The sequence below is a fragment of the Aspergillus tubingensis genome (assembly GCF_013340325.1).
Source record: "Aspergillus tubingensis WU-2223L DNA, scaffold_15, whole genome shotgun sequence".
In the NCBI taxonomy this organism is placed as follows: domain Eukaryota; kingdom Fungi; phylum Ascomycota; class Eurotiomycetes; order Eurotiales; family Aspergillaceae; genus Aspergillus; species Aspergillus tubingensis.
The window spans coordinates 1,026,057-1,050,214 of NW_023336289.1; the positions used below are offsets into that span (position 1 = coordinate 1,026,057).

The following is a 24,158-nucleotide window of genomic DNA, read 5'->3' on the forward strand; positions in this document are numbered from 1 at the left end:
TTTGATAAGATGTCCCCATCCATATGAGAATCTGTGGATACCGCACGCAGTCCCTGGTATTGGCGCAGCCGAGCCGCCAATCGGTTCGCCTCCTGGTCAGATCATCAGGGACGGTGCCTGTACTGGAATGCTGGGCACAGGATGAATCGGGCATGACGTTTCCTTGTAATCACAATGTGCCACATTTCTTTGGCGTACTCCAGACTGAACAGCCGACGGTTCAGTTACCGAAAATAGATCCAACACTAGATAAACTTGCTTTGGCGCATCATGGCATGCTCGAAGTCTGTTGCTTTGACCAGAATAAGTTCGAATATAAGGTGCCATGGTATCTTGGCAAGATGCCGCTAAACTAACTTGAAGACACTATCGAATTCTTCTGCTCTTGTTTAAGCCTTGATTGCGTTTCAGCTGATGTATGCATGAAGTATAGAAAAGCCACTGCGTCAATGCTTTATGCATCTTAGGTATAGCTCTACATGGCTAGCATGTGGCAGCTTGCCGCATAAGCTCTCGAGATTCTCACGAATGGTAGAAAGCTATCTCCTACTGTCACATATATGGAGTCTTGTGACCATACGTACAACAGTAAGAAATGAACCATCATGACCATAGCTGTAGCCAAATGTTGTTAACAGCCATGAGTGCTAGCTTTTTTCTGGAACATCGTATCAGGCTACCAGTGATGGCTCGTAAATGTCCAGCTTGGGGGCATTCCTCAACGGCACTTTGGGTCTACCAGCCCCTTCGATTATATTAGCATACAACCAACTGATTACTCGAGCATAATATACGATCGCGAACTCTGAGGCGCCGCTAAACCCCACCAGGGCAACGTGGGCAACAGGGGCATCAGGTAAAGGAAATTACGTGGTAGCGCTGAAATGTGTATAGATTCTCACCTCCAGTCCTATTGAGAGCCCCTTGAAGGGCGGAATGTCCGCTACGCTGTTTTTCATAAGAGGGGCACCCCTTGCATCAAGGTTCACGCTGCAAGGGCGCGGATCTCTCCATCCACAACTACTCATCTCCCCTCAACAACACGCTAGGATCGCGGTTGAAGCAAGGGGCTATCCGGGAACAACACAGCGATAGTTCGTGTCCGATATCTGCGCCTAATTAGCTTCGACGATGTGGCTATGGCGCCTTTACTTTCTATTCATGCCTCGTGGTATGCTTTGGCTCTCCAACGTAATCTTTGGAGCGCTTCAAAAATAGCAGGGACTTGCGGGTGTTCGGGTAAGTTGATCAGCCTATGAACAACGGATAGGACCCTCTGGTTGATATGGTGAAGGCCCTTCCAACAAATCTTAGATGACAGAGAATTGGGATAAGTTTACTCTTGGTTTTACTTCACGAAGACATACACAGAAAAAAAGCCTAAGTGGCCTATCTGCCTACAGCACATCCTCAGCACTAGCCACCCGTACACGATAAGCTCTACCTCTGTATTGGATGGAACTGAAGCGATAGGAAGGAGCGACGTCATACCCAAAGATAGCGCTATCTTCATTTAATGCGACTAAACCGCCAAATCCAAGATTTCATTGCGCGACGACCATGCGACCGTTCAATGGCAATCACTCCACACCCTCAAAAAACCTCCTCCCAAGCAATGAAGAAACAGCCAATCCATACCCCAGTCACCCAACATCTTACTACACCTAGTCAGCATCGCTGTTTGTCTGCCGAGTGGTGATATGAATGGCGTGACGTGACAGTCCGTGCCACCATCCCGGCACGGAGGATAAAAGCCCGCGGGAGGAACAGGGCTATTGATTAGGGCCCGAATCTACCCCTCACTATCACTCCTCTTTTCTAATCATTTCAACCTTCTCATTGTAAATACATCACAATCATCGATACCATGTCATACCCCTTCGAAGCCATCGGTATCATCTCCATCGGGGAGATGGGTCTGGGCATAGCCCAGCTCCTAATCGCCCATCATTACCGAGTCCTGACCTATGCGGCCGATCGGAGGTACTATAATCAGTATTCCCCTCCAGATTGTCATCGCAGCTAACCGCAATTCCCCACAGCGAAGCCACCCAACGCCGAGCATGGGAAGCAGGCATTGAGCTCCGTCCCTCGATGCAAGACTTGGTCGACCAGAGCGACTGCCTCCTCTCCATCGTTCCACCAAGGGATGCACTCGCAACCGCCCGGCGCATCGTGGAAGCATCGTCCGCGCGGCCCTCGGTCCGCGATACCCCGCTATGGGTGATTGATCTGAATGCCGTGTCGCCAAAGACAGCGCGCGAGATAGAGGCACTCATTACTGAAGCAAGTGGGAGATCATCATCATCTTACCTCCGGTACATCGACGGAGGCATCGTGGGTGGCCCACCGCGGCCATTGCAGCCAACCAACCCTAACGAACCAGCCTGGCATTGTCCCAGCTTGATAGTCTCCGGTCCCGGTAAACTCCCAGACGAGAAGTTATCTCGCACACTGAATATCAAACATATCTCGGACCGGATTGGTGTAGCGACCGGGTTGAAGATGTGCTTTGCTTCTCTGACGAAGGGGTTTTTCGCGTTGGCTATTCAGTCGTTTACTACGGCGCATTCGATGGGTGTGCTTCCGCAGCTGCAAGAATTGATGGAGGAGTATAATGCGGCGACGCTGCGGATAGCGGAGAAGGGGGTGGTAGGGATGCCGCCGAAGGCGTATCGGTGGGTGAGGGAGATGAAGGAAATTGGGGATACGATGAGGGATGATGGGGGCTTTGAAAGTGATTTGTATGTGTGATCCAAATACTTCCTGTATATTCATGGTGATTATGATACTGACTAGCCAACTTCTATGTTTTAGGTTCTACGCCGTGGCTCAGGTGTATCAGACCGTCGCGGATGATCCTATCCTGGGGCAAGAGAAGCCGGATGATAGACAGCGGGGGAAGACGGTCGAGGACGTGGTGGAGTGTTTGGATAAGAGCTTGAAGGTGAAGAAGGATTAATTGATTGACTCCATCGACGATATATATTTATGTATGTATGTATGCATTCTATTGCTTCTTTTGGATATATCATATCCATACTATAGATATCATGCGTTCATAGCTTGACTGGGTGGGTGCCTCTCACTTTCAATTCCAGTGATAACCTGAAGTGTATGATATCTTCCGAATTGAGGACTTGTCCTAGCCTATGGCGTAGTACAACTCACCGCCGCTACAGCAACGACATCCACAGAGAATGGATTGACTAACCATCCAGGTCGATCAATTCGCCCCCGCACTTGCTAACCCGTGCATACTACTGCGATTCAACCATAGTGTGGATCTTCCTGGTCCACTCTGGAGAAGTGACCTGCAGCTCTAAGTGTCTTTTACCGATTGACTGTCTCCAACAGGATGCTTTGCAGCTGCACGTTCCCACTTGACCTATCGGTATGGCTCCAGTCCGTTGATCGACACAGAGAGAGGGGTAAAAGACAGAAATAAAAAAGAAATAAAAACAGGAATAGAAGGCGTGGAGCAAGTGTGACAGCCACATGGCAGCAAGTAGACTCTCTCCACTTGCCTGACTAGGGTGGGTGTGGCTTTGAGGAATTGCCTGCGGGTTCAGCCCACATTGTGTGCTGGGGAATGCCTGAGGCTAGGGGAATATTGTGGGGGTGGTGATAGTAACTGCCTTAGGCTACGTGTATAAGTTGAAAGTCTGGAAGAGTGCTAGGAAAGAGCACAGGAAGATGGACCTATTAATGTTGTATGGAAAATGTAATATGAATGCACAAGTGTTTAAATTCTGTCACGCAAGGATGCCCCATGGCCTCCTGTTTTGCACTGGTATCACTAAAACTAAGTAACAGAAGAGTAAAAAAAAGCAAGGGGGGAATAATAACGATTAGAACTCCCTAGACCGTGGTCTCAGAGAGAGCCGGCTATGCTCTAAAATCGCGTAGCAGGTATCAAAAAGCGTGAAAATGCTTCCAAACATTTTATATTCATGACCATGCAAAAGATCCCATGCTTCACCCTTACTCCGACTCGCGAGCGGAGTTGGAGCCCGAGACCTCGGCGGTGGTAACCTTCTCCTCGTCGCTGGCACCTCCGAAGCCGTACTCGATGGCCTTCTGCTCGACTTCGTCGTCGGTGAGCTTGGGCAGCTCGTGGGCAGCGCGCACATAGCTGATGTTCTCGGTGTAACCCTTGGCGAAGATGATATCGATCTCCTCCAGAGAGCGGTTGGCGGTCTCGGGGTAGAAGAACCAGATGAAGGGGATGAACAGACCGTTCAAGACGGCGAAGAACAGGTAGGTACCCCAGCCAATGTGGGAGACCATGACGGGGGTGATCATGACAATCAGGAAGTTGAAGAGCCAGTTGCTGCAGGTCGAGACAGCGTTGGCCTTGGCACGAGTCTTGATGGGGGACAGCTCAGCAGGGTACAACCAGGGCAGAGGCAACCAAGCGGCACCGAAAGCGGCCATGTAGAGGAACAGACCGAAGACAGCACCCTTGGCAGTCTCCTGGTCACCAGGGATCAAACAGGCAAAGGTGATAACCATGGCAATGCACTGAAGGAAGGATCCACCCAGGAAGAGCTTGCGACGACCGATCTTCTCAATGAAGAACCAGGAGAAGGTGGCAAAGATGGCGTAGACAATCATGTTGACACCACCAATGACCAGGGAGAAGTTCTCAGTCTCGTGAAGGGAGTCCTGGAGCAACACAGGCAGGTAGTAGATGACAGCGTTGCAACCACCGAGCTGCTGGAAAATTTGCGAGGAGGAACCGATGACCATACGACGGAAGTGCTGGGAGCGGCCACCAGTGAGAAGGTCACGATATCCGACGTCCTTGCCAGCGGCGTTCGAACTAGAGCTGAGTGTTAGCGACTTGTGCCACGCGTCATCCACCTTTTTTTTTTTTTTTTTTCCCTTGGCAAACTTACGCTCTGATGGAGTCAATGACCAGCTGCTTCTGGAGCTGGGTCTCGTGGTCGTGGATCTCCCAACCACCCAGGGCGGCAAGCACGTACTCACCCTCCTGGACGCGGTCCTTGGAGATGAGGTAACGGGGGGAGTCGGGAAGGAACCACATGCCGACGATGATGATGAGACCGAAGAAGATCTGGAAAGCAATGGGGAAACGCCACACCAGGTCCTTGTTACCGAAGTGGGCACCGTAGTCAATCCAGTAGGCAATCGCAGTACCGATGGCGATGATACCACCCTCGATACAGATGAGCAGACCACGGTTGCTAGTCTTGGAGCACTCGGCCTGGTAGGTCGGGATAGTGGAAGTGTTCATGCCGTTACCGATACCGGTGATGACACGACCAATGAAGAACTGCAGAAGAGGAATGTGACCGGCATACGAGGTGACCTGAATGACGACACCGATGATCATGACAATGGCACCGGAGAAGATCATCCATTTACGTCCAGTCTTGTCACCGAAGAAGAGCGCGAACATAGCGCCCACCAGACAACCTATGCGACGATACGCGTTAGAATTGGAGTTCCGCAATTGTAAATCGTTAGGGGGATTTGCGACTAACCTAATTCATAAACGGATGTAACCAAGGCCTGCATGGTAGAGTTGTTCTTGGTGGCAGTGAAGAGGTCTACGAACGCGGTATCACTGATAATACCGGACATGACACCCTCTAGACGTATGAGATTAGCATGTGAACGGGATGGCTAGATCGGAAATAGCCGGCGAGGGAAACTCACGATCATAACCGAACAGCAAGAAACCCATCGTCGCAATTGTCGAGACGGCCAGGGACAGTTTCCTGCCCGACAGGCCAGCGTAGGTCGGCGCCATTGTGAAGTGATGCTATGCGAAAGAAGAATTGTTGTTGTCGAGAGATATGACCAATGGATGAGGACAATGGTCAATGAATCTGGGGAGCGATCGAACACTTAAGTTGACTCGCTCACTTCTCCTAAAGAGGACTCCTGTCGCGTTGCTCCTTTTGTTTGATGTCTTGGTCGAAAGGAGGAGGAGTTGTGATGTGACACAAGAGAAGAAAAAAATAAAAACAGGACTGGAGCCAACGCGGAGAAGACGGGGGGAAGAAGGGGGGTTATCTACTTTCTCGAAGACGACAGGCCTGTCGGTTGTGGCAAGCATGCATGTTGGCCGACAATCTCTTATCCCCCGAACTGAACTAAAACTAACTAACTGGAGAGGAGGAGGAGGAGAAGGAGGAGGAGGGAGAGCTCCACCAAGCTACGCAGACCCATAGTGAGCCGTACCATTGTTTGTTTTGTGGAGCAGGGGACCGGATGCATCAATAACGCTGGGTTAAGCATCTTTTTTGGCGCAGTCCCGTGGCCCACTTGTGGATGCGCTGGAAATGCAGTGAGCAATGACATCACGCAGCCCGGTCTTGGTGCCTTTTCCCCCTTGGGTAATCTAAAAAGGAAATTAAATAAAAAAATTCAATATTTTGTTTTATTTATTAAACCAGCGGAAAAACAAAAGCAAAAATTCGAAAAGAAAAATCCAAAGCAGTAAAATTCGGGAAAAAAGAAAGGTTCGAACACAGCGAAAAAAGGGGGAACCATACATACTGGTCTCATTTATCCACGGATTGTACACAGATACTTAGTCTAACATTCGGGTCGGCCCCTGTATCTTCTTATTGGCCATTCAGTCCTTTGAGTAAGTTAAGTACTACAATGTACAAAGTACAGCACAGGTCAGATTCTCTCATTCTCCTATTCTACCACCAAGGTGACAAAAAATCTTTTTCCACTCCATTCAATATCCATCCCTCCCTTCTGGGCTGATGGATGGCTTCACACCATCTTCTCCTCCACCATCATCCACTATCATCATCATCATCATCATCATCAACCAACTAAGTACCACCAACCCGAGGACACCGTGCGGCTCCACTTTTCCATGATCCTGCCCTGAAAAAGCCGCCAGCCTATGAGAGCGGACGTGCGCGCACGCCCTGGCCAATCGTTGCCGCGCCCGTCCATCGTTGCGGGAACCTGAACCCAAACGTGGAGCTGACCGCGCAGGGCTGACCTGCCTATTTGGTAACCCTCGTTGTCCGAAGGTAGCAACTTAAGCGAGGGAAGGAAAGGCATCGCCAAAATCCCACGGGGAAGTTCGCCTAACTCTCAGTGAGTTAGTTAGTTAAGCTAGATTGGATGTTGGCTGAATAATCTTCGCCCATCGTATTATGTGTGCGTGCTTTGCACTGTAGCCAGGCTGAATGCGGGCGCCATTGTGCGTTCAGCATTTCAGCCGCCAAATGTCCACTCATCTTTAACCGCATCCCCGTCATTCAAGGGTCAACCATATGGGGCCGTTCACCACCTTCTTTTTTTTTCCCAGCATGAAACCGCAGCATATTCTCATACCGTAGCGAACTTACCTACCCTCCTGCCCTTCTGCCGTCCCGAATCCTCGCGTCACGAAAAGCAGACGGCATGAATGCAACGAGATTCGGCCGTCGTTCGGGAAGCCGTTTCCGTTGGGTTTCCCGACCGCGCCTAGCGTCCTTCATCCTGCAAGGCGAGACACCTCATGCGCCAATGGAAAGATGAAGTTAATAATGATATCTACAACAGTATGAATAAGCTCTGGCCCAAAGAGGTTTAACCTGGAGGGGAATGGTAGGGTAAAGGCTCCTCCTTCATGGTGCTTTAGGAGGGAGGCTTTGCATGGTGATTCGACGCCATCCTCCACCGTCGGCTGGGAGGCTCCACCCCGCACCGTCTCTGGCCGCGACGGTGTCTCCAGCTCCCCAATTTTTCCCTTTCTCTCTCTCTTCTCCCCCACCTCCTACTAAGTGAACTAGTCTATACTATGGGCTAATATCACCCTCTCTCTCCGCGTCTCCATCTCCATCTCCATCATCTCTCTGATTTTGGCCCGAATGGAACTAGCGTCCCGAGGGTGAGAGAAGGATGTAACCGCTACAGCATTTTCTTTTCTTTTCTTTTTTTTTTTTTTTTTTCCTTTTCCCCCTCTTGTTGATTTACCCTTTTCGTCAAGTGATTCTCTCTCCTCCTTCCATTTCCGACTATCAGCGACATCTGCCAATTGCTAGCATTCCATGCCTTTATCCAATGATTCTCAAATTCGCATCTCCACCGAATGCCGGAAAAAGACTTAGATCAAACTGTCCGCTGGCCCGTCCCAACACCTTCCCTCCGACAACACGCGCAGAGCAATATGATTAGCCGTGGCTCACTGCATGAGAATTAAAAAAACATCGATCCATCCTTCGTTTTTTTCTTATTTCCCCATGAGACAAGCCAAGAGCAGGCAGCGGAATTTCGTAGCGACAGATGTGGAAAAGTAATATTACTATTATCTCTCCTAACAGACAGACATCCTGCAAGGTGAGCTGCGAGCCTGCGACATAGTCGCACCTCATGGTCTCCACCGGTGCTAATTGGACCTAAGATATCACTCTTCCCATTTTTCTCTCTCCCAATAATGCAAACTCTGACACTTGACAGTCCTGTAGTCCCGTAAGGAAATTATGCGCCCGGATCTGCCATCGTCTTTCCTTCCCATGGTCGCGCAGCTGAACGTGCCTGTCAGAGATCTCGTGGCGAATCCTTCCACCCCTCCCATCCCCATCATTGCCCCCCTCTCTTCACCCCCCCGGAAAACCCTGCGTGAAGTCCCCCATCTTTTGCCGGGCCAACTACGTCAATGGCGTTCCGGTATACCCGCACTGACCGCGAAAACTCGGCGCCAAGGCGACAAGCCAGAGAAGAAATACCGAAGCTCATCGTATTTCGCCTTGGTATAGGAACAAGAGTCGACCAAGAATCGACAAGTCTTTCTCGGCAAAAAACGGGGTGGGGGCTCTGGCGCGAAGGGAAAAAAGCATGTGGGGGGAAATAGAGAGGCGGACCCGGTTTTTCGAGGAGATCGAGTGGATGCGGTCGGGGGGGCTAAAACATCGCGCGCCGACCGAAAATCGTCATCTTCCCTCGGCCCTCCGCCTTTCCATTGGCTCCCTCCCAACTCGGTTGACTGTTCCTGTGTCGGAACCAAACCCAAGATTGGCTCATTCAAGGGTAGCACAATCTGACTTTTCTGGGTCCTCCCCTCCTCCTCTCCTCTCCAGAACGGAAAAAAAGTAGGTCTCCATCACGCACATGGCCCCATTCCTTTCGGATGCTCGTAGGGAAAATTAATTTCACCGACCAAGAGACAGATTGCATGAATCTAGCTATCTAGACTAAAGTCTAGCCTAGAGAGACATGTGTGTTTTTCGCCGACTCGCGCATTTTTTTTCCGGAACACGGCGGATTCCCGGATATCGAATCATCGGCACGGAATCGACCACCCAAGGGTCCACCTAAGCAGTCAAACTGCGTGGAAGCTGTTGCTCGGGTCGAATAATGACGATGATAATTTTCCTTGCGCCGGCGCGAACAGACCAACCGGGTAAAAGAAACGACCTGGAAAACTAAGTAGAATAACACCACTCAGGAGTGAGTTCGCAGCCGACTAAGCGACCGGCACATGCTGTTTGCTGGATAGTTCATGATGGTGATGATGGAGACCATGACGCTGCATCATCATGCGGTTTAGTCTCTGCTTTGTCCGAGCGTATCTGCTGCCTAAACAGCGGCGAACGACGCTTTTCCAGGATGCACTAGTCAAATGAGTCTCTGCGGGCTAAACCGCCGATGATGATGACATCGAAGCGACTGTCAGTCAGTGCTGTATCAGCTGTCTACCTATTGTGGAAAAATAAGAGCTTTAGCATTAGCTGCAGGCATCAACGCCGTAATGCCTACCTCCAAGTGGACGGGGAAAACACAAGGATTTCTCGGGTTGGCTGGTTCATGCCCATCTCTCCGAGTGGGTGCATTTGTCGCAATTCTACTAAGATACGCACACGCATACAGCGCCGAACGGAAAGTCGCCGTCCAATATTGGGCGAACAATTTTCCTGGGAAATACTCGGGTCCTAGCCGACCACGTTCTTCCAGTTTTTTCTTTTTTTCCTGTTCCCTTTGTGGAAATCAAAGAAAAAATAAAATCAGGCTGAAAACATCTCGACGCAGACGGCCCGATTGTTGAGACCGGATGGGTTGATGGTCGGCCTTGGCTCTCTCAACGCAAGTCGGGAAGTTCGACGGAAACCTTGACGCTTCAGGAAGATGGCCCGCCCGAAGGTGCGGAAAGGGAAAAAATTAAATTCGTTGCTTTGGGTCGGATTTGTTGTGTTGCGAAACAACCGTTCCCGCCATTCACTCGTATCACGTAAGAAGTCATGGTCTTGGTGGTCTGAGAAAAGGTCGGCCTGAGGTTATTGGAGGGGCACAAGTGGACATTAGCACATTGGTCGAGTTGTTGACTGAGTTTTTCGGTTAAGTAAAAGGTAAGGAGAAAGAGAGCAGAATTTGCTCTTCCTTTCCTTCACCCAAGACCAAGTTCACACACCGAAGGCTTGTCTTGAAGATATTTTGCTGTTTGTGTCACCGGTGCAGCCTTGTGCCTGTTAGTCATCAATCATCCGTGTAGCGAGCCGAGCTTGGCACTTTGCGACAAGTTATGGACCAAGCAGTTAATTGTGAATCGAATAGAGAAAGACATAACTGCAGCAATAAATTTTGAGGGGGAAAGCCCTAAGGATTTATACTGCGCTCTAGCTCCCAGCTTTCAGTCAGGGAAAAAAGGGGGAATCGGGAGGCCGATGCTTCTTATACACAACAGCGGACTCGGCACGCCGGTGCCGAGTGTCAGAAAAGGCCATCTCGGTCTGGATGCCGGAGGTCTCGGAGGGTCGAGTCACGAGGACAGCCACAAAAGGAGGAGAACTAGATAGAAAGGATGGAAGCGAAGAGGAGACTTGACTGCCAATAATAGCTATTCCGGGAGGGGGGTTCTAACTGCGTCTGGCTTCACCTGGGATCGAAACAGGGCATGGGCGCGATCCCGTTGTTGTTGTAGTAGAAGCGCGAAAAGGTACGCATGACAGCTGCGACGGTTCTAGAACGCCCTCCGAGCTTTCAGAGCTGGTAGGTAGATAGGCGTCAAGCCAGGAAGAGCCTAGGCGATTGTTGACTGGTATGGGCAGGTCGGTGGTGTGATTTGGTATGTATGTATGTGTTGTTGGTACTTTATCTTTGTTTTCTTTACTGATTATCTATTTGTGAATAATGTCTGCTGTTGAGTGGCTTGTAGTTAGAAACTCCGTATTTCCGGAGTAAAAACAGAACCGGTGGCAACGTTGTCTGGACACACGAGAGGCACGGCTTTTCTCATTTGCTGGACTACCCACGTGTAGACGTTGATTTGGGACCACCTTGATTGTTGGTTACATAACTATGCACAAACACTACATAACTGAAGTACTTTGTACACTTAATACAATTCATCCGACCTTGCTGACTGTGCAGATGAAATTCTCCGTACAGTTTGATGTTTGTTTGCAAGAACTCGGCATTGTTTCTCTGATTGAACCATAACAAAATAATAAAAAAAAGTACTTCAGAACTCAATCTATAATTAACACTAATATGATCAGTATTAACTCCTCCCTGTCTTCACTCTCATCTTCCAGTGCATTCCTGGACTGTTCGAAGACCCGATCGGTAGGTGACACTGCATTCATCCGGGAGACCCGAATGCATGCAGCCACAGGGCAAGACACGGACAGAGTCTTCACACCATCATTGGCATCCACCCCCCCCTAAATTATTGCAGGGCTCACTCGATGTCTTGTGTTACCTCCCACCCGTCTCTTGACTCCTTGCTTACTTGGGATAATGAGCCACCTCACTTCGACCAATCTTGGGATTGGACATACGTATCAGACATCCAGCAGGAGGTATGTGTAGTTGCCTCAATAACCTATTCTTCGCAAGGAGTTCAAGAACACAACTAGGAACATAATCCCGCGGCGTAACACCCCTGGAATGCCAGGCTAGAATCACGCCACAACACAACATTCCAGCCAGCCACAGTATTCGATAGATGGACGGATTTTCGCTGTCTCCAGTAAATAACTTAATTATTGGAATGCCGCTACTCTCCTGTCGAACCTTATCTGAGATTCAGCCGGCTGGTCGGGTCCGTTCTGTGCTCCTTGCTTGGGTGGTACTGAGCTTTGGGTGTGACTAGTACTAGTACTAGAAGCGGAATATATTTGTTCTGTTCGGTAGATAGTAGTGGTAATAGTTACAACGGAAGTTAACTACTGCACGGGAACTTACTGTAACTATCAATAGATTTTCCTAGTCTCTAACCTTTTTCGAGACTATCTGGCCGATAGAGTATTACTTATTGCCTGTCAAGTTCAGGGGTAAGTAACAAATCTATCCATCTCGTCGGGACCAGTCAACTAGTGTGGCGTGGGGAGAAAAAAGCAAGCACGTTTGTTCTCAACAATTCGTACCCAGCTCCGATCACGCAGAGTATTTTAGGCAATGTAGGCAGCCGTTCGTGTTGCCATCGTATTTGCTGATCGTCGAGCCACTGCAACCCTGATGGGATGGTTGGGTCTGGCCGGCCTCGATGATAGGTATGTTTGCATCGTTCGGCAACTTATGTGGCTTGCAAGAATTCAACTGGCTAGTGTGTATGTAAATAGTACGTTTGATGAGATATGCCATCGGCCGAGAGCAGGGTCTGGACTACTGGTATGGATTGACAGTTATTGAATCTTCGAAATGACTATTGAATTATTTGGGGGCGCATCGTGCATAATGGAGGTTGTTGGTGAGGATATACTACTAGTACATACTACTTGGGACTACTATATATATACAGCTAGTATTATACGCGGATGATGATCACCAGCTACTACTGTTTACCACATGAATAGGAATGAATAGTATTATTACTATTCACTATTATTACTATGGACGAAGTTCTTCCGAGACACTTTATTACTTCAGTTCGATTATGATCGATGAATTCAAAAGTTGCCTACATATAATAGAATTGTGCTTATTCCCTCCCCCCCCCTCCTTTTGGTCTGACCTCAGACGATCCCATCGCGTGTTTCACGTGTCTGTCTCGATCGACCAGCTGCAGGCTTACCTGCAGACTTCGCTTAAGTTCTTCGTACTGATGAATTGCTGGGGATTCGACTCTTCTCCCACGACAGCATACTTGAATCGCAACTCCGCGAAATTGAACTGCATGAGACCCTAGAGATAAGTATTTACTTGTCGGGATGCCGAACCACCGCACTGACAGGAAACAGGAAACGAACTCCAGCGCCTCAGGCACCGATCACACAGAATAACCCCAGACTGACGTCGCAACTGTCACAAAAAGCGCCCGTCCGTCGCCACGCTTGTCGCGCCCGACGATCGTCGCTCACGCAGGGAAAAAGCTAGACTACCTTCCAACACGCGTCTCGATCCTTGCGAATAGGAGACTGGACTCTTCTAACAAATGCCTCAAAAACTCCATAGCACAGGCACAAATGACGTCGTCAAGGCACGGGCCTGCTGGGATAACCTGAAACTACGACTAAGTTACTGTACGGCTGACGGAGCGAAAGCCTTGACCCCTGGGGTATCTTTCGAGATCCCTGCCAGCCTCGCCCTACTTCGAAACCCCGTCGCATCCATCGGCAGACTTACCTCATGGACATCGCAGAAGCGACACTGTCATCTGATTGTAATCCACGCCAAAAGATCTAAAATGATTCGATATTAACACTAACAACGGTCTTTTCTTCAAAGGAGGAATTCCCTGGTTCATCGACGCAATCCTTCCGAGGTCAAAACTCTCACTTGACGCACCTGAGTTCGCACCTTGGGTGCAGCAGGCTAACTTGCCGAGAACGGGTCTGGCAAGAAAAAGCACCTCGCAGCGCGAAATTAACACGACCTCGTTTTTGTCCACGCGAGAGTGCGATCATCCCTGGCCCAATGAGCGTGGTTCAGCCATGGGTCTCGGTATGACTCCAAATTACCCCCACAGCCGCGTCAACCCGAAACCCGGAGAAGACCGCATGAGTTGGTCGGGCGGACGCATGTGGCATTGTCTTTCCCACCTTTGGGGGCCGGGGCAAGAAATGGGTCCCCTCCCTCGTCTCCAGGCTCCATCTTGCCCCGGTGCTTATTCAATATGCCTCAAAAGGGAACCAGGGCTGAAGTGCTCCATTATCATCTGACCAGGGGGGTCGTCATTGCTCACACCCGGTTCATTATCACCTCAGCAAAAGAAGAATTTTTCTTTTTTTCCCTCCCGGGTGGCCGTCCAATCAAAACTCAGGATAAAGTCTTTTCCATTCTACTACTACACAGTGCATTTCTGCCTCCGTCCTTTGATGCCGAAGAAGCAAATCCAGGACATACGATGCAAAGACATCGTTCAATTTCATGATAGATTTCGCGGTACCCAACCGACCCGGAGAACGAAAAGGCGGGTTTTCCACATGCACATGTGGACTCGTCGTTGCAGCAAGCCTAATGGCCAAGGCCCCATACCTAGCCAAGCCCCATAGCCAAGTTGAGTTCGCTCGAATGCGGATTGGAGGAATACGCTTCCGCCTCACGACGCTATATTACCCGTACTAATGGCGAATTTGAGGGGAACTGAGACATGTAAGAGCCAGTTCAACGGCAGTTGCAAAGGAACGAGCTTTTGCCACACCGCCATCGTAGATTCAGCTGCCTAACATGGCTAGTGCCTTTTTTTTTTTCCCCCATCGTTATAGCCTCGGCTCCGTGTGACGGGAGATCAATCCCGGGTTCGCGCGATTGTCGCGACACCTCAAGGTCATACGTATAGTTGAGGAGCCACCGATCGGTCGCTGTCTGCTCACGATCTGTAGGTAGTATGAACGTTCACTCGCATTCTGGTAGAAAACAAGTTCATTCACTGAGATATCGCCGTTCAGTAAAATATTGTCTATTGAGCGTAGAATATGAGATCTTGCGTTGGATCCGTGACGCTGACTCTTAGTATATGACCTCATGCTCATGTATTGCATGAAAACTACTACAGCGCGTTATAGAGGATCATTTATAAGTCGTATGACTTGAATCGTAGCCTTGATTGCGTTCGTGATGGTATGGGCTTCGGCCAAATAGCATAGTAATAATATAGAACAAAGCTACTACTGTACACATAGTGTTTCATCACATATATATATATATATATATATTGTCAATCTAGTGGTATACTACATTCCTTACTCGCGAAGCCCCCCTAAAATTTTCTTCCGTGTCATATACTACATCATTTTCAATAGTAGGTATCATACCCAATCATCATCTATAAGTATATATATATATATATATGCTATGATATGCGGGATGATAAGTTCATCCGTCATAGACACCAAATATTGAACTTCAATCTAATACTACCCAAAAACATAATAAGAGCAAATAGATTTCAGCATCGCACCTGAATTGAAGGTATCAAACAATGCCATATCTTATGAGAGTTATATTCTCGATACTGGCGGTCACCAACAAGCATGAATGGTGGTTTACAAACATGCAGGGCAACCTCTACAGAAGTCTCATTACAGTCACAAACACATTGCTGCGAAGATATTGAGCATCGACTACGGATGTATATATAGACCATAGCCCCCTCTCTGTCCTGGTAGGGACTACCTGGGCTCATGTTTCTTTGTTTTACCTACAGGCCCCTGCGCATACCATTTCAGAAACTCGGCGATATGATATATTGGGTTTGTGCATCAATCCATCTTATACATTTTCTATTGTGGGGTTACTTCAAATGTAAGAATAGGTAGTACTAGATGCTGTGGACTAGTCATATACGGCGGAGCATGTCCTAACCCGAGACAGCCTGGAGAGGCTTCTATGCTAACTTATTTAGTCCACTTTAGCTTTAGAATTACATTTATATAATTCGTGAAACTCGTAACCGCTAAGGAAACGGCTTGATACTATTAGCGTCGCCACCTGTACACGCTCTAGCACTTGTAATCGAAGGATCGAAATCATCTCTTCGTTGTGAGTGTCTAGGGACCGAGATCAATGTACATGATGTAGTTTCTATGCGTTGATCCAGCAAGTTCATACATATTGCAGCATGCTATGTTGAACTTATAGACACTGACTAGAGTGTCATACTCCGTAGGAGCTGCCCAATCAGATAAGTACTGTCTCCGGAGTATATTGGATCTTCTTACAAAGCAGCGCTGGTAGTTGGATGATGCTGTAAAACAAGAATGTGATAGATGATGATACTCGATTAAGCTTTAGTCATCTTGGAAGATTAACTTATGACCTACTTATAGTGACATGCCATCAAGAGAGATAGTCAGCAAAGGCCGCCGCAAGCAGAACTGTATTTCTGGTGGGTCGTACGTACCTTGGGAGAGAAAGCTGATTTCGATTCCTGATGGTCAAGGCGACTAACTCCTTAGTATTTGTTCTTCCATCATGCTATTCTATAGTACTGCAGCGCGCGTTGCTTCATGCTCTCGGAAGGTTAAGATATTCGACAGTATCCCAAACCAAATAATGCTTCAAAATTCGAATAATCGCATAGCTAGCATCTCATATAACATTCTTGATTAGGTCAAAGATTTTTTGAACCTCAGTTCTCGTTCTCCTTCTGTAAGAAACATATTATTTCTGAGAGTTGGAGAAAGACTATTCATCTCGAATTGAGCAACTTTAGTTTCACTACGGTACAAAGTCTGAAGGTCAATCCCATGTAGAGCATACTTCTTGCTCAGTATTATGCCAGCTGCCAGCCCACTCGCATGATCAAGAATTCATTTATTCTTATTGAGGCAATATAAATACACTGATCTGAGCTATAGATGGAAGACTAAATGCTCTATCAGTTCATGCAAGTGCCTTCACAGAAATCTATATGTTGACCAAACCTACCTTGTTATGGTTTCTAAGGCGTAAAAGTTCCTGGTGAAAGATTCCAGAACAAACCTTTCAGATAGCCGTATCTTCACGGCCTGCTTTTCTGTGGGCATGATGAGCATGGCTACTGCTCAACAGTTTATAACAGTTGAAATGGCTACTGCTTAACAGTTTATAACAGTTGAAAATTCGAGTATAGTACTTATCCATATACCTTAGTAGTTAAGTTATTGCTAGTTATCGCCGCCATTTAGCTTAGCAGACTACTTATATTTGACTCCATGCAACATGCTTCACCATGCTGCAGCGGATCAGTTCTTCCAGCCTGCATTTCACACTTGCCGCTACGGTTCCATCTGAAACCGATTGCTTCCCAAGATGCAGATAGGCATCTAATTCTCAACCGTAGGAATGTAAAATTGAGACTCAAGGACTCTTTAAGGATGATGACTATTTCCTCTAGTACGGCGCGTTTCCATTCCCAGGTAGACCTTTCGAGCGACCCGAAGAGAGATGATTCGTCCTATAAACAAACCACTGCGTTCAATATCGTACTGACGTATCAGACGGAGGGATACATACGAGCAGCAGTTATAGGAGGCAGCGTATGCGGGGCAATGACACAGCTATAAGATTTACAGGTCGCTTTACTAAACACCTTTTATATCACTGACCTGAAGATGTGGCAATGTAGGAGCTGTGATTGGGGCGCGAGGTACATCCAAGAGAATAAAGGCCTGAAGATTGATCTGGGGAGTAATCAACACAGAAGAGGGGAATGAAAAAGGATAAAGTTGAGCAGCAAAATCTGCCATTATCTGGTTAGAGAGCCGGATTAGTGCGGTGTTAAAAATGGTAATCTCTCTCCCCCTGCTGTGCTCTCTGATGCGGGCCTGGCTACCATCATTCAATGTAGTGCAGAAGGAGAAACTCCATATCGGGATTGATTTCTTTATTTTTCCATTGGCCCTAAATGAAAGATAACATGCCGCAGGAAAGAAAGGCATGGTTTATCAACGAAAACAGCCCTCCTCAGCCTCGGTCAGCAAACATGGACTCACAGCCGTCATTGTGTGATAGTGAGCCGGGGTTCCTGTGACCAAAAGCTTTTACCAATGCTCTGTCTGCATAGTATATCACACCCTTCTTTTATCATGCCGATAAAGCCAGGAAGTCGTATCTTCCTTTTTTGACTTGTTGATGAGCGGCGGAGGTGATATCCCTGCATCGGGTAACGAGCTGTAGGGTACTAGCTCTCATGCTATCGCAACACTACAAGTAGTAAGCCATCAGGAACGAGTCTAGGGACGTGAAGTTGCCAGTTACTCCGGCAAAAGCAATGGTAGTCATAGATATAAGTCGAAGGTGACCAGATATGCAGCAATGGGGCCTACTATATATGTCCTTTAGGCCAACTCTCTTCACCGGGACACTAGGCCACCCCTTTAATGCGAGTAAGATCTACATACTCGTGACAAATTCTGAAAGGCCGATCGGTAAGATGAATTGCGAGCAATATCACCTGCATGGACCCAAGCAGATCGGAAGTACTCGGATGACTTGCTGCGATCGCAAATGTCATCGCGCACATGGGCTGGATCTATGGAAATCTCACCAGCGAGGCAATTCTCCGCTTGTTCTGCTAGTCACTTTTCAGGTCGGTAGTCCGCTGTAGGCATTGAACCAAGGAAGACATCCATACAAGCCGAGCATACATTGCTTTGTCGACTTGACAAATTAGGAGAACAACCGGAGCATTGTTACTCCTTCGAGAGAAGGCCTCCTTTCGATATTGAACTGTAGTGAAAGTCATCCGGCAAGTCGCACGGTCGGTTCGGAATGATGAATCCTCGATGGCTACACGACAGCTTGCTATGCGCAGTAGTGTGAATTAGCCAAAGGAATCAAAAGCAAACAAAGCCAGGGGAGTTTCATGTTGGCAGCTTGTGCGATGCAGGAACAGCCACCTCGCATGGGACAAATCTACGGCACGGCAAAGAAGATATGTGAGTCCGCGACAATTCCTCTGAGTGCCATTCAATCCCCAGTGGGACTCGTCACCATGAAAATTCCCGCGATCCTCTTAAATGTCTATCATCCCTTGCTTCTAGACGACACAGTGGCTGCATAGTGGCTGGATCGGTTCCCGCGACCGCAGCGAATGCGTATCATAAATGCTAGAGACTACTCCGTACCAAGCTTCTCCCTGATCGCTGACGCACGTTAGTAGTACCCAAAAGCAACAACACCCGACCATTGACTCGCTAACGGCGCGAAACAAGCAAAACAAGCAAGAAAACAGGCGACTCCGAAATACTTTGATCGCCGGCGGAGAATCGCATCACTGCAGAGGGAGCCCCTTAAGGGGATAGTGCTAACCCAGGGATGGTCGATCTCAACCAGGAGCCCTCGCTCCCCAGTGTATCGATCCTCCGCGGCCCGGGGGAGCTGGTGTTTCATGGAAGATACTTCTTAACATCCTCAGCAGAGCCCCGGCATGCCGGTCATTGCTGCCTAAGCTGACATGCCGACGTTGGCTGGTACCTGCCTATGGAAAACCCAGCTCAGAGAACAGCAAACGAATGGCAAGCTCAGGAGCTCCCACTCCATGTGCATGACCCGGATGATCGACAAGTATGAGATGCGCAGCCGGGCAATCATCCGACGCAATCCCAAACCATCCTGTCCCCAACCTCGAATAGTTCCGCCGATCCGACCGATCAGTTTGCGACACGATGATGCGGCCCTGTCGATCATCAAACCTGGGGAGGGAATGCTGAAAGCCAGACGCAAAAGCTGTGCGATGCAACATGCCAGCCAGAATCCTATTGAACGTGGTCAGTGCGTTTACAGTTGGCACAGCTGTCTACCGCGCACTTATCGTGAGTCACTGATATGGCGACATCGCTGCGGCTTCATCGCACACCGCAAAACGCCATCTTGTCGAGTTGGGCATTTAGGTGGCAACAGAGCGACTGACAGCAGCAGCACGCGATAAACCAGTAGCTTTCTGGAAATTGAAATCCGATTAAAACTGGGCCAGATCAGCCGTGGATCAACCATGGATGCTTGGGATCCACACGGATGAGCGACGCGCAAACCACCGCAAGGGATTCCAGCCCACCATTGCTGTTAGCGGTGCAAAATCTTATCGCTAGCGTCACTGTGTGGCCACGGCCCGGTTTATCAAACGGCCTGGGACTGGCTGGAGGCCGAGTTCACAACGATGGATGACGGCTCATTGCTGCCCATTATTTCAGCGCCTTATAAACCTCCAGAGCCAAAAAGCAAAAGAATCGCCCTGATACTCCGCTGGCCCGGTCCACTTTGCCTCAGCGGTGACGGAGACCTTATCCCGAAATTCCTTAAAAACAATCACCAGACCGCAGGCGGATCAGGACCCTGAAGTGCAGTAGTCCTTGTGCCGAATCGTTCTTTTCTTACCCCGGTGGTTGTGTCTTTACAGAGGATGCCATCCGACCAGCCCTACCCGACCCGGGATGATGCCTCCCGATCCCCGAGTCCGAACAACGACAAGAACAAGACCACTGTTGAAGTGATGCAGAACAGCCTGGACTCGGCTCCATTATCTCGGCGATCCTCGCTCTCACTGACCGACCAGGCCAGCAGTAGTAAATTCGCCTCCACCCCCGCGACCGGAGCTCAAACCCCGGATCCTTTGTACGCCCACCTCGCCGGCCACGACGACACGCTCAAGAAATTCCCCCAGGTTATTGCACACGCGCGAGATGACAGTGAAGACGAATCTTATGAGTTGCCTGTGGCACGACACAGTCGCGGCGATGCAGATCCTACCGATGGCCAGCACCTCAGCTACCGCCGGCCTTCTATGGTCGCAGCTCAGGGCAGGGACTTCCCCGACGAGGCCGGCTCCCCACCCCCTAAGCCCACCCAGGGTCGTCCGCCAGAAATCAGCAGTTTCGGTGCCGAGATCGTGTTGATCGCGGTCTGCTCCGCAGGTCTGATGTTGTTTTCGTTCCTCCTCGGAGATGTGCTCGCTCCGCAGCTCCAGTTCCGGCAAGCCCTCGGCATCACCAATACCGAGCTACCCTGGCTTGTCGGCTCCTTCAACGTCGCCAATGGCTTGTCCGTCGTGGTGTCCGGCTCGTTGACCGACCTGACGCCTCCCAAAGCCCTTATGGTCGGCGCTTTCCTCTGGCTCAGCGTCTGGAACATCATTGGCGCCTTCTCCGTCCACCCCTCCCGTTATGTGCTCTTCTTCGTGGTGCGCGCCATGCAGGGCCTGGCCATCGGCGTCTTGGTCTCCGGTAGCATGAGCATTCTCGGCCGCGTCTACAAGCCAGGCATTCGCAAGAACCGCGTCTTCTCCGCCATGGCCGCCTGCGCCCCGTTTGGCTTCTCCCTGGGCGCCATCGAAGGCGGTCTCCTCTATCAAAACCTTCCATGGATCTTCGGCTGCAACGCCATCATCACCGCCATCTGTGCTGTCGGAGCTTACTTCTCCATCCCCCCGCTGCGCCCTATGGCAGACTCCGCCGGAGGCGAGGTGCCCTCGCTGCGCCAGTTCGACTACCTTGGCGCCGCCTTCGCCGTCGGCGGCTGTGTTTGCTTACTCTTTGGACTGACCCAGGGTGGCGTCACCGACTGGTCCGTATACACCTGCTTGCTCACCGCAGTAGGCATCGTCCTACTCATCGGCCTCTTCATCGTGGAGCGCTACGTACCACGCCCTCTGATCCCCAACCGCCTCTGGAATACCAAGGGCTTCACCCCGCTCATGATCGCCTACTTCCTGGGCTTCGGGTCCTTCTTCGGCGCCTGGCAATTCTACGCCATCCAGTTCTGGCTGCGCATCCAGCACGCCAGTCCCATCGATGTGGCATTATACCACCTCCCAAACGCCATTTTTGGCGTCATCGCCACCTGGGTGGTCAGCCGCACCTTGCATCTCGTCCCGGGCCACTACATCTACACTATCTCTATGTTCGCCTTTACGCTCGGACCTGCTTTCTTCCTTCCCCAGAGCCCTACCACTACGTACTGGGAACTGTCTCTTCCTGGTGTGGCGCTTGTTACCTTTGGCCCCGATTTGGCTTTCGCAGCCGCTTCCATCTTCATCACTAGTAATGTGGCGCGCTCGTACCAGGGCAGTGCGGGGAGTCTGCTGGTTACGAACCAGAATCTGTCGTCGGCGATTATCACCAGTGTGGCGGATGCGATTGGCACGCGGGTTGATAAGCAGGCTGATGGGAGTGTTGGGCTTACTGGACTGCGTGCTATTTGGTGGTTCGCACTGGCGTGTCAGTTGCTGGCAGCGCTGGTTACGGTTACGTCGGTGAGGATACCCAAGGAGGAGGAGAAGGAGCATGTTACTTGATGCCCTGATGGTAATATGTGTGTTTCATTCTCGGTTTCGTTTTTCGGGTTGTCACGGTGTGTTATAAAATAGATAGATGGTTGGGAACTACATTCTATACATAGATTTCGGCCTTAATGGATTCAAAATGCATGCATAATCAATCATATCTTCAATACTAATATACGAACTACTATACTCTTCCCCCCTCATGATCCACCACTGGTAAAGGCAACTCCCTATGCAACCTCACCCGAATTCTCTCATCCTCATCATTACCATCCAACAACCCCCTCCTCAACAAGAAATCTACCACTACCACCGCACTATTCGGCTTAAACCTCCCCTCCCCTAGCGCCTTCTTCACCTCCTTTACCCCCCACAGCCTAAAATCCTCCACTTCACTATCTGCCGGACTTGGAACCACCCCCTTCCCCAACCTCAACTCATACAAATACTCCACCTCGGGCTGCAACAGCTCCACCATGCCTATCCCCCCAACGCTCTCCTTCTTAACATGGAAATACGAAATCCGATCCACAAACCTCATCTCCTTCCGCATCAACTCTTCTGGGATCTCCGCCTCCTCGCTCGCCTCCCGCATGATGGCCTCCCTCGGCGGTAACCCTGTACTTAGTCCCCCCGCGGCAGTTGTGTCTAACATGCCGGGGTAGGTCTGCTTAAGGGAGGAGCGTTTGGCGATCCAGAGGTGCGGTGTGTTGGAGAGTTTGTCATCGGTGTAGCAGAGCATTTGCACGCCGTAGGTTACTATGCCGAAGAGGGCGCTTGCGGCGCGTTCTATTTCCAGGATGATAGTCCCGTCTGGGCTGTAGAGGGGGAAGGTCTCGTTGCGCCAGCCGCGGAGGATGCCGTGGGAGGCGAGTTGCTGGAGGGTGGGGAGGAGGATGGCGGTGCGGGTGGAGGCGGTTGCGGTGGGAGGCGTGAGGAGGGTGATTGTTTTGCTGGAGGGAGTGGTATTAATGGCCCAGGTGTCTGATGGCCAGGGGAAGGTGGTTATTAGCTCGTTGGGGATGTAGCCTAGGGTTTGGGGGATGCCGGTGATCCTGAAGGCGTGGTAGTTTTGCAGGATGGGGTTGTCGGCATCGTTGGTGGTGGGGTAGGGGAAGCTGTTGGGGAGGTTAGATGGGATTAAATTGAATTGAATTGAATGGAATGGAATTAGAAGGGTGGATGAACTTGCTTGTCGAGGTCTGCTACGACCTGGTACAATGATGATGTTGTTGACATACTGTATGTTGTAGTCAATTGCAGTAGTGGGTGTTTAGTTGAGTTCAGAATGCGGGGAGATGTCAGGGTCTAGTCTATCTAGGTGGACAAGGTAATGCTATTAAAGTAGCAGGCTAGCTAGCTGCTAGTTTCCTCACTAAGCTACTCTGTACTGTTAGCTGTTAGAGATCGGGCCGAGCTCAGACTGGCCGCATTGTCCCTCTGCAGATATCATCACATTCGGAAGTTTTAGCTAGCTGTGACCTGCAGATGCTAATGTATAGGGGAGTGGCAGAGACACCCCAATGAAATAGAGGAGATATTACAAATTTGGTAACTTCGTAAGTACGAGTTCTACTTTTCGCTAGTACTGAGAAAGTTAATATGGCATACCTAGAATAATAACATGTCTTAGGTATAGCTGCACCCGATCACGTGCACTAGCCTTGCCAGGAGTGGAGGATTCCCACGAAATGAAGTCATTCAGGAACAGCCCACATCGTCTCACTCCCCCCCCCTCCCATCGTCCATTCTCTTTTTCACTCATATACCACCATCATCTTCTAGATATCTCCCTGAATATATTTAATTACCGTGGCGCCTCAACAACTCCCTCGCTTTCGCTGGCGCTCCCCCCGGGCCCCCATCAGGCCACCCCTTCCTCCTCCGCCCCTCCGCTTTCCTGCAGCTCGCCATTCGCGAACAGGCAAACTCTTTCGCCATTTCCTTCGCTTCCTGTTCGGTCCGCACGCCCCTACCCGTGCACAATCTCGTCTCTGGAGTCTGCGTCACGAAACACTCCCCGCTCTTCGACATC

The 24,158-nt window shown here is 49.8% G+C and overlaps 4 protein-coding genes across 4 annotated transcripts; 2 read left to right on the plus strand and 2 right to left on the minus strand.

Moving 5' to 3' along the window:
• Positions 1–1,867: 1,867 nt before the first annotated feature.
• AtWU_11179 (6-phosphogluconate dehydrogenase C-terminal domain-like protein) lies at positions 1,868–2,962 on the plus strand (the record flags this gene model as incomplete). The annotated part of the gene is made up of 3 exons (XM_035506281.1): positions 1,868–1,983; positions 2,043–2,744; positions 2,818–2,962. 3 exons carry the CDS (start codon positions 1,868–1,870, stop codon positions 2,960–2,962), a joined length of 963 nt encoding a protein of 320 aa, XP_035362174.1.
• Positions 2,963–3,984: 1,022 nt separating this feature from the next.
• On the minus strand, positions 3,985–5,779 carry AtWU_11180 (monosaccharide transporter; the record flags this gene model as incomplete). The annotated part of the gene is made up of 4 exons (XM_035506282.1): positions 3,985–4,825; positions 4,902–5,442; positions 5,511–5,618; positions 5,686–5,779. The coding sequence occupies 4 exons, from the start codon at positions 5,777–5,779 to the stop codon at positions 3,985–3,987; spliced, it is 1,584 nt and encodes a 527-aa protein (XP_035362175.1).
• Positions 5,780–20,245: 14,466 nt separating this feature from the next.
• Positions 20,246–22,135, plus strand: AtWU_11181 (efflux pump antibiotic resistance protein; the record flags this gene model as incomplete). Its single annotated transcript, XM_035506283.1, has 1 exon — positions 20,246–22,135. The coding sequence occupies one exon, from the start codon at positions 20,246–20,248 to the stop codon at positions 22,133–22,135; it is 1,890 nt and encodes a 629-aa protein (XP_035362176.1).
• A 172-nt stretch (positions 22,136–22,307) lies between these two features.
• AtWU_11182 (thiamine pyrophosphokinase-related protein) lies at positions 22,308–23,362 on the minus strand (the record flags this gene model as incomplete). The annotated part of the gene is made up of 2 exons (XM_035506284.1): positions 22,308–23,241; positions 23,316–23,362. The coding sequence occupies 2 exons, from the start codon at positions 23,360–23,362 to the stop codon at positions 22,308–22,310; spliced, it is 981 nt and encodes a 326-aa protein (XP_035362177.1).
• Between the last annotated feature and the right edge of the window lie 796 nt (positions 23,363–24,158).